General features: G+C 36.7%; 2 protein-coding genes across 11 annotated transcripts; both read left to right on the top strand.

Annotated features, from left to right (window-relative positions):
- On the top strand, positions 855-4184 carry LOC104719354. Of its 4 annotated transcripts, none has more exons than XR_756595.2 (4): positions 855-956; positions 1404-1486; positions 2092-3610; positions 3782-4184. XR_756595.2 is itself a non-coding variant. In XM_010437270.2 (4 exons), exon 4 carries the CDS (start codon positions 2219-2221, stop codon positions 3509-3511), a length of 1293 nt encoding a protein of 430 aa, XP_010435572.1. In that variant the 5' UTR covers positions 861-956; positions 1047-1088; positions 1404-1486; positions 2092-2218; the 3' UTR covers positions 3512-3775. The 4 variants fall into 4 exon arrangements, 3 of the variants coding, with proteins under 3 accessions (XP_010435569.1, XP_010435572.1, XP_010435571.1); XM_010437270.2 differs by lacking the exon at positions 3782-4184 and adding an exon at positions 1047-1088 and having other exon boundaries at positions 861-956; positions 2092-3775; XM_010437267.1 differs by lacking the exon at positions 3782-4184 and having other exon boundaries at positions 2092-3775.
- LOC104719352 (pre-mRNA-splicing factor 38B) lies at positions 4343-8338 on the top strand. Of its 7 annotated transcripts, XR_756594.2 has the most exons (6): positions 4343-4485; positions 4880-5228; positions 5668-5776; positions 6127-6207; positions 6654-6725; positions 7397-7501. XR_756594.2 is itself a non-coding variant. In XM_010437265.2 (5 exons), the coding sequence occupies exons 2-5, from the start codon at positions 4938-4940 to the stop codon at positions 8147-8149; spliced, it is 1197 nt and encodes a 398-aa protein (XP_010435567.1). In that variant the 5' UTR covers positions 4348-4485; positions 4880-4937. The 7 variants fall into 7 exon arrangements, 5 of the variants coding, with proteins under 5 accessions (XP_019086894.1, XP_010435567.1, XP_010435568.1 ...); XR_002033793.1 differs by lacking the exons at positions 6654-6725; positions 7397-7501 and adding an exon at positions 5483-5562 and having other exon boundaries at positions 6127-6208; XM_010437265.2 differs by lacking the exon at positions 5668-5776 and having other exon boundaries at positions 4348-4485; positions 7397-8149.

Below are 9779 nucleotides of genomic sequence, written 5' to 3'. Positions count from 1 at the left end.
CCTAAAATTACAATATATGGCACTTAACTAGGTGTTTTTAAAACCGATTATATACGAGATTCAGTCTTACTTTGTCTATTGTTATTTTAAATTCGAATATTTTGTCATTTTTAATGCAATTGTAAATTATAATCCAATTATTGATTTTTCTGGTTTGATCCGAATCCAACTTTCGTTTTAAGAATATAGAGAAAACATAATCAATACAACTGTGTTAAAATTGAGTTTAATTCTCGAATCATGTTTTTTTTTATTCTGTTCGTTTTGGATCGATTTACTTAAATCCGCGTTAAACATCTTGAATATAATCTTTCTTATACGAGAAATTTCTATAATTTCTTGAACATGGAAGATTGGAAAACTAAAATAACGTCAATAGTACATGTCCACGATCCTTTTGAAACGGGATTTACTAGAATCTCATTTTGATTACTGTTCTTCAAAATTCAAATACGTTCTTATTTTTAATATGTCAATATTCGATTTTTTTTCTTATTTTGTTTGATTCGGATCTAATCTCCGTTTCTTCGGATATAAAGAGATAAAACTTTACAAAAACTATAGAAATTGACATCAATTTTCAAATCAAATTTATCACTTGGGTTGTATTAGATAATTTGGGTTGTTTTAGATAAATTCTCATAAATCTAATTAAACTTCTAATCAAATTTTAGTTCTACACTGTGCTATCGCACCAGATAAGTGTGGCTTTAGTAGTACACTTTGATGAGGTCATAACGATTACTATCCCATAGTTTTTGGTCAATTCTGTTAAAAAGTAGATAATAAGAGGGTCATATTAAAAACCTCCTAAGTTAAATATAAAAGTTAAGCCGCAATGGAAAAAAAAATCTGAAACGCAACTTTGTTGGTGTTTGTGAATTCTAGCGTTTTCTCTTGTCGCAGCTTCTTCTTCTTTCATCTTTGACCCCCTAAACTTTGCAAATCTGCTTCAGGTGTGTCCCTTTGTTGCTCTTCACGTCGTATTTGATACGATTCCTGATATGATTGATTGACTGATTACAGATTTCGACATTGTCTTTTAGGTTTAATTAACTTTTTGATGTTGTCAATCCCATTGGAATCAGGTTGCGTTTCGAATCGATTTTTTTTTTTTTAGAGGGTTTTGAGTTTTGTGAGGTTTCTAGGTTTTTTTTTTTTTGATGAATCTAGGATTCGATTTCGCTATTTACTCTTGGATTTTGTTGGATTTTTCTACATTTTTTGGGTTTTTTTTTCTAAGCCACACGCATTGTAGCAATTTTAAGCTTTGTTTCTCTACGCTTCTGAGATTTTTGAAGATTTGTTGATTGATGTATAGAGTTGATTTTTCAGTGACGTATGATTTAGAGCTGTTTCTGTTTCTCTAATGTTGATTGATCTTGTTCTGTTTAACTCTGTAGCTTGGAAGCTTTCTGGGAAGTTCTATGTTTGAAATTCATAGCACCAACAGCGTCTTAGTGAAGGGGGTGTTTTGTTAACTCTGGTAAGTTAAGTTTTGAATCCTAAGCTTTTCGTTTTTGTTTATATTATTATCTCCTCAAGCCGCTGAATCAAGTAACTTGTGAAATATGGGTTTTATTGTGGACATGCTAAAGAGTTGCTGGTTTGTGGATTTGCAATTAGAGTTCATTGGGTTGTTCTTGTAGCCTATGCTTTTAGTTTAGTGTCTCTGGTTTGCTTGGTTGTTTTATATGTTAATTTGTCTGTGTAAGTGGGACTTACCACCATTGGTAACAGATCTTTGATAGCTAGGCTGCATGTGTGTAGAAGATGATCACGGTGAACCATTGACATGTGTGTATATAAAGTTAAATTAAATGGTGCTAAACTAAAATCTGTTAATTTTGCAAAGACTACTTTCACTACAAAAGGTGTGGGTTTGCTTGGTTTTCTTACATGTTAATTTGTATGTGTTAGTGGAAATTACCATTGGTATCAGATCTTTGATAGCTAGGCTGCATGTGTGTAGAAGATGATTGCAGTGAACCATTGACATGCTAAATTACATGGTGCTAACCTAATATCTGTGATGCGTTTTTACTTGAATACCACATATGTTAACGCCTCTATATCTACCTTTTTTTTTAGACAGAAAAGTTGCCCTCCGTGTAAGCAAAACATAGGCATTGGCAAATCGCTCAGATCCTGGAGAATTTCTTCGGAATTTAGAAACTTGTTCACTACAAACATTGAATGATAAGGATACACGACAGGCATGGAGTGCAACAAGGACGAGGCGGCAAGGGCAAAAGATATTGCAGAGATGAAGTTCAAAATGAAAGACATTGCTGGGGCAAAGAAATTTGCCTTGAAAGCTCAGAGTCTGTATCCAGAGATAGAAGGTATTTCTCAGATGTTAGCAACTTTGGATGTGTATATCGCTGCAGATAACAAAGTAAAAGAGGATGTAGACTGGTATGGAATACTCAATGCAAGTCCGCACGATAATTATGAAACGTTGAAGACAAAGTACAGGAAGCTTGCTCTAATGATTCACCCCGATAAAAACAATTCTGTTGGAGCTGAAGGAGCATTCAAGCATGTTTCTGAAGCTTGGAAATTCTTGTCAGATAAGGATCAGAGAGCAGCTTATGATCGTAGGAAAAGTTTGCACTCAGTTTATCAGAAGGTCTCAGTTTCAGCTTCTAATAATGGTTTCTGCAATTTTGCAAAGACTACTTTCACTACAAATGCGAGGACGACGACGCAGAAGAACAATCCGCCGGCCCAGAGGAACAATCCGCCGTCCCAGAAGAACAATCCGCCGGCCCAGAAGAGCAATCCGCCAACCCAGAAGAACAATCCGCAAAAGCCAGTTGGTGATACACAGAAAACAGGACGGACTGATCATCAGACAACAAAACCGAGCTCATTTACTGCATCCGGGTCATCAGACCAATCAAAGCCAGATACTTTTTGGACAGTCTGCAGGAGATGCATGATGCAGTACGAGTATCTAAGAGTTTATGTCAACTGTAGCCTTCGGTGTCCTAATTGTCTACAATCGTATTTGGCAGTAGAAGTCCCTAAACCAGGTATATCAAGCCGTTGGAGTAGTTTCAGCCGTCTAAAGCGAAACCTGGATCCAAAGTCAGCTGCAAACCACAATACTACATCAGGTTTGTTTAATAACTCCAAGTGGACTTTTTCAAGAACCAGCAGTGCAGCTCATGCTGCAAGTGTGGTTCAACAGGCTTATGAGAAGGTAAAGAAAGAACGCGAGCAAGCAAAAGCAACTGCGAGAAGAGAAAAGAAGAATGCCAAAAGGAAGAGCACAACTGATTCTTCTGCTTCTGGTAGTTCGGTTAAAAAGAGGAAAGTGCGTGGAGAAACTGATATCTGTTGCTCTAGTGGAAGAAATGTCACTTACCATGTGACTGGTGAAACCGGAAACAACATGGGGAAGTTAGAACATGGAACGAAAGAGAGAGAGGACAAGTTGCCTCCAAGAAGAACCCAGAGAAAGACTAGCAAGGTGGCTGTAACAAGAGAAGTAAAGCCGTGTTAGCATTCTCATTCTGACTTGGTTGAGGGAGGTTTGAGTTATGCAGCCATAATTGTGACTGATGGATTCTCCAGGCTATAACCAGTCAGTAGGATATCTTTTGTAAGTTGGTGTCATTCGTTAATCTTTTGGTTCTAACATTGTAGAGAGGGATGATGAGTCTTTTTGGGCAGAATTCACAAACTGCTTTCCAAAATTTTTATAACAGACTCAGTGTCGTGTCAATTTGTGTGTTGTAGCAACGATGACTCTTAAGCAAATGCTCTGTTTCAGTGCTCAAAAAGATTGCTACGCTTTCTCCAAGAACGAGTTGCTTCGAGGAATCAGACGTGTTCATTCATGTCTAGCACGAACAAATCAACTAAGATGCGGACTGACTGCAAACTCGTTCTGCAACTGGTTAACCAAGACAGGTCTCACACCTTCATGCTCCCGATAGTAGACGTGGGGACTCTGAAATACGTAATAGCTTGTGCGCCCGCCCGCACTGCCTCCATGACCTCCACAAAGAACAAGACGGATCAAATGCTCAAGTTTCTCTGAACTCATCCCACCGGCTGAATGAAGACGAGCCTACTACCCGAGGTTTAGCGAAATGCTCAAGTCTACAACCCATTTTCTTTGTTCGTTTTAATTGACTGTCGTTTTGAATTGTCATACAAAACTCATCTTTTTTCACACCAATCATATCTTTCATACAAAACTACTGACTGATACACACATTCGGGTAATTAAGCTTAGTAGAAAAAAAAAACTTCAAAGATTGTAAATATTTTAATATTCGGGTAACAATGTGTAAATACGTGATAATATGAGGTCATATATGAAAGTTTCCCAATTAAATGTGGAAGCCGCTGATATCTGAAAACTCAGACACACGAGAGAATACGAGAACGCCGTTTCTAGGGCTCTTTTGGTGTCCTCTTCCTCTCGAGCTTGAATATTTCAATCGCCAACACAGTTCGCAAATTTAAAAGGTTTCTCTCTTCTACTTATTTTAATTTTTGACAAGCTTCTCGATAATTAAGTTCGTTTGGCTTTTAGGAGTTGTTTTTAAACCGATTGATACACACATTCGAGTTGTTCCTTATCCTGAACGATTTGATTTTGCTACTTCCTTAAGAAATTGATATCGAATTCCGCTTTTTCTTATCTGGGGTTGACGAAATTGAACTCCTTTACGGTTTAATTTCGATATTGACATAGTTATTGCTTCGGCGATTTCTAGGGTTTCGTATGAAATCTAGAATTTTTATTTTTTGATTATTAGTTGGTTTTGAGGATTTGTTCTTGTTTTTGTATGTATGGGTACAAAGTGTCAAGCTTTATAGCTTGATGTATTTCCTAATGTGTTGAGAATTTCTGTTTCAGGTTGTTTTGGCTCGTAGGCTTTTTTTTTTTGTATCTCTCAGTATTTTTTTCGTAAAACATGGCGGAGATACAGACAAATGGAAGGGCATACGAGTCACTATTGGAAAAGGTTCTTTCGATGAACATTCTTTCTTCTGACTATTTCAAAGAGCTCTATGGTTTAAAGACTTACCATGAGGTAATTGATGAAATCTACAACCAAGTTAACCATGTGGAGCCGTGGATGGGTGGAAATTGCCGTGGTCCTTCAACAGCATATTGTCTTCTGTACAAATTCTTTACCATGAAACTTACAGTGAAGCAGATGCATGGGCTGTTGAAGCACACAGATTCTCCTTATATTAGGGCGGTAAGTGAATCTTTTTGACCATTTTTTCTTTTGCATTATTGACCTAGTAGAGCATATGTGAGGTGGAATTCATATTGATAAAGTATGAGCTACCGCGATGCTATAACCTTGTCTTTTTTTTTGGTTTTCTCAGTAGAATCTAGATATATGTCTTTTCATCTTCTGGTTTCTTTTTGATTTTCAGTAACATCTAGAAATCTAACATTGTGTGCTGTTTGTTCCAATACCTGTTCATCCTGTTACTTTTTTACCAGCCGAGTTATATTTTTAATTCCTCTTAGTCAATTTTAACCCGGAAAAGGTAGGTGTTTCTCATAGAGCCTTTTACAGTCAGGTAATAGCATTCTTTACCTCTGGGTTCCATCTGAAACTATTCTTTTTCTCATCCCGTATTGAAGGTATGAGCGTACACATAATTGTTCCCGTGTTTTCATAACAGATTTTCACATCTTCAAACAAAGTTGGGATGTCATTCTTTCTTAGAGTTGCTGAGAGTTCCCACCAAAATAAATAAGATCTTTCTTTGCTAGCAGTATCTGCAAATCAAGGTTTGAGGTGTTTTATTTTAGCTACTCTGTCTTTCTAGGATCACCTCTCTGCCTATCTAACTGTATATAAACTAGCTACTGTGACAAATAATCTGTCTATGATATTACTTTACTCTTAGTTGGGCACTGGTGTTCCTGATAACGTTTTAGGATCTATGGGAAGTATTTTCTGAGTTAGTGCTTACATTTTTCCATGGGTTTCTTGAAGTCATGCTTGTCTTGCATTTTATGGTGATGTTTTTCAACTTCGTGCTACGTCTGTTGCTTTTCGGTTTCCATGGTATAACTTGTCTGGTCTGTTTTGCCATGTTCATTGCTTTTGATCTGACCGCAGAGATTTTAATGTGCAGGTTGGATTCCTTTATTTAAGATATGTTGCAGATGCAAAGACGTTGTGGACATGGTATGAACCGTACATTAAAGATGATGAGGTAAGCATTTTTATGTTATGAAAGTACCATACAATTATAGGTATTATTTTACGATATCCAGCTCTCACGAAACACCATACGCAATTACCTATTCATGCATCTGGGTTCGTTAAAGCTGCTGTGTCAGTCTAGCATCATTGTAGCTCTTGTTAGTAACTTAGTATTCTTACTTAGATAATCAGACAAGAAAGTTTGGAACCATAGAATAGAGTATGTCACTGACCTAATAGTTACAATTATAGTGGATTTGAATTCGTACTCTTTGGGTGGACTGTCATGGAGATCCATGGCTCTTTTTAAGGATATATGGGATATGTGGCGTACTGCTTAGCTAATTTTGTGTCGTGGGTTCATGTTGTTATCATAATACACACTCCAACTTGTTTGAACATGGTTCTGCATTGGTATATGCGCTTAACATGAATACTTATATACTTTACCTTCAGGAGTTTTCACCTGGATCAAATGGACGGATGACGACAATGGGTGTTTATATACGTGATTTGCTACTTGGACTGGTAAGTCACAAGCTGTTATAATACAAACTCAAATTTTCCTGTCTTCTATGAATTGTGCCATGGAAAAAAGTGCTTTCTGGCTGGGGTAGACTTGGATGCATCCTGGGTTGTTCATTGGGTCTTGAAATGTATAGATTTTATACTGAGAATTTAAAGTTATATTGAGATTCGTGGCTAAGCTGTTGTGTGACGATTTATAAATACTTGGTACTTTATTGGTTTTGCTGTGCTGTTATTTGTCTTGTCAGGAAAGTATAAGCACTCTTTTAGTGACATAGTTGCTTGTTTAAATTGTTTTTAGTTACCATTTGATAGTGGTCTTTGATATTTAAGGTCTGGTAGTGTGAACATTTCATTAGATTGGTATTCCCTGCTACCTTTCTCTAAGATGATCCTAAGCTATGTTTTTGAAGAGCGTTAGGTAATTATCTGCTATAAGAATTTACTTGATTTTCGCATTAAAGTGAAGTCTAGATTTAAACAAACGAAATAGGGTTGTGTACCAGTGAATATGTATTCAATATTTGTTTTACTAAATTATCCATTAGCATGACCGTAAAAGGTGTTTTATTAGTAGTCATTTATATATGCACATTTTTTGAGAAATATACTTTAATGTCTCCCTGATGTCAATTCCTGAATCTGACTTACTGTTGTTGGTTTTCTTGCAGTACTACTTTGATACATTGTTTCCTCGTATACCTGTTCCTGTCATGCGCCAGATTGTATCAAATCTTGAGAAGATGAATCTGCCAACTAAACCTTCTGGGTCAACCGGAGACATGAGTCGTGGCTCTGACGACACTGCCCGTCGTCCTCCATCAGTAAAAGCATCTCTCTCTGTTTCATTTGGTCAACGTGCACCTCATCGTGCTTCCACCAGAGGCTCTTCTCCTGTTCGTCGTCCTCCACCGTCTGGTTATGATAGAAATGGAGGCGATGAACCACAGGCTCGGTCCCCACGTAGGAGCCAGAGCCGAGACTATTATTCTGACAGAGACTCAGATAGACAGCGGGATAGAGAGAGGGAGAAAGACCGCGAACGGGACAGAGAGAGAGACAGGGAGAGGGAGAGAGACAGATACAGAGAAAGGGAGAGAGATTATGGTGATGATAGGAGATCGAGGCGAGACTATGAAAGTAGGGGTAGACGCAGAGATTATGATGATGATAGAAGCAGACATGACCGGAGAAGCCGGAGCAGAAGCCGAAGTAGGAGCAGGAGTGTGCAAATTGAGCGTGAACCAACTCCAAGAAGAGATAGTAGCAACAAGGAGAAAGCTGTGACTGTGAACAGCAATCTTGCAAAGCTAAAAGATTTATACGGAGACGCAAGTAGTCAGAAAGGGGATGAAGGATTTGGAACAAGGAGAGATTCAAGTTCAGAAGAAGTGATTAAGCTTGGTGGTTCCTCTTGGAGGTGAAAAAGAACAAAAAAACTAAAACTGTGGATTTTAAATGCTTCTTCTATTCTGTAGGATGATGCATGCTGTATTACTGTACTGTTTTGATTTCCAGCAAACTATTTGTTATATGCCTGAAATTACAGTTTTAGAATTGGTCTTTTATCATCAATGTCTTTGGACTTTGTGCTGTCTTTTGAGTTTCTTACATATTATGGCTCCAACTCGTGACCAGTTTTTAGGAAAAGAATGGGAAGGAATGTGTTGTTCTTCCTTGTTCCTTATTTTTGTTACCATTTACAAGTAACATATTTTCCAAATTCTGGAACATGGACCCTACACTATTCCTATATGTTTCTTTTTTTTTATGAATCATAGAAGAAATTTGTTCCTCTCCAATTTTGATGTGGAACAAATAGGAAAATAAATAAATTATTATTTATAAAAAAAATAATTCATGCAAAAGTCTAATAAATTGTAAAATAACGTTGATGATAACTATCAAATTAAACCTAACTATAAAAGGTACATGATAACGTCAAAACTCTTCTAAACAACTCTATCTTTTGATTCAACTAGTTCCACAACTTATCATAAACAATTCGTACATATCCAATATCAAATTCAAACTCATCTTGATCTATCTCATAATTATCTCATGAATTGTTTAATAATTTAAGTCTTATAAAATACAACTATAAACAGTCTTCAGCACAAGAAGCCATCGACCATAGGAAAAAAAAACCTACGATCCATAGACGTAAAGGTGAAAAAAAAATCATACAGTATTTTATAGCATAGGATTCTTTTTCAATGTTTTGCTTACAGTCTTGTGTTTGGTTTGGTTAATTTATGTATTTGATTTTGATCTTTAGAAAATACTTGGATTATGGCAAGTTCACGAGAGACTAGTGGATCATCACAGCGTGGAGGTCTTTCGAGAAACAAAGGCAAATCAACCACTGCATCAGGGATTGACACCGAAAGAAAGGTATATATGTTTTGTATATAATTATATATTGAATTTCAATGCATATAGGATGAACTGTAATACTGTATTTAAATGAAACATGATTACTGAGTATGTATATATTATAGTATGTATGGAAGGAAAGGCATTGTCAAATTATGCTTGAACTCGTTATTACGGAGCTAAAATCAAATGACCACTCTAGTAGAATGCCGAATGTTGCTGGTAGAAAAAGAGTAGAAAACAAATTATTTGAGTTGACCGGAGAGAAGCTTGTTTGGGATGGTGAGATAAAGAGCAAAATCGAGTACTTGCATAAACTTTGGCAAATTAATAGGCAATTGATGGAACACACAGGTGTTGCTGTTGATCCGTCTACTGGACAAATAATTATGACAACATCTTGGTGGAATGATCGAATTGCTGTAAGTCTCTTTGTTATCATATATAATATTTTTATATGAATAGAAAAAATTATTCTAATATGTTTTGAATCATTGACAGGAATTTGGAAATAAAGGAAAATTTGTTCGGGTTTTGAAGAACAAGCCTTTGCCCTTCAAAGATTTGTTGGACCAGATATATGGTCAACATGATGTCGATCAAGATGAACGTTACTCTCCGTTTACTTTTGGGGCACATCTCCAGGAGACACAATCTGCTTTAGCAAACACGGATGAT

The sequence above is a fragment of the Camelina sativa genome, chromosome 10 (genome assembly GCF_000633955.1).
Source record: "Camelina sativa cultivar DH55 chromosome 10, Cs, whole genome shotgun sequence".
NCBI lineage: Eukaryota > Viridiplantae > Streptophyta > Magnoliopsida > Brassicales > Brassicaceae > Camelina > Camelina sativa.
Note: the sequence above shows the minus strand (reverse complement) of the source record. Positions and strands in the feature narration are given on the sequence as shown.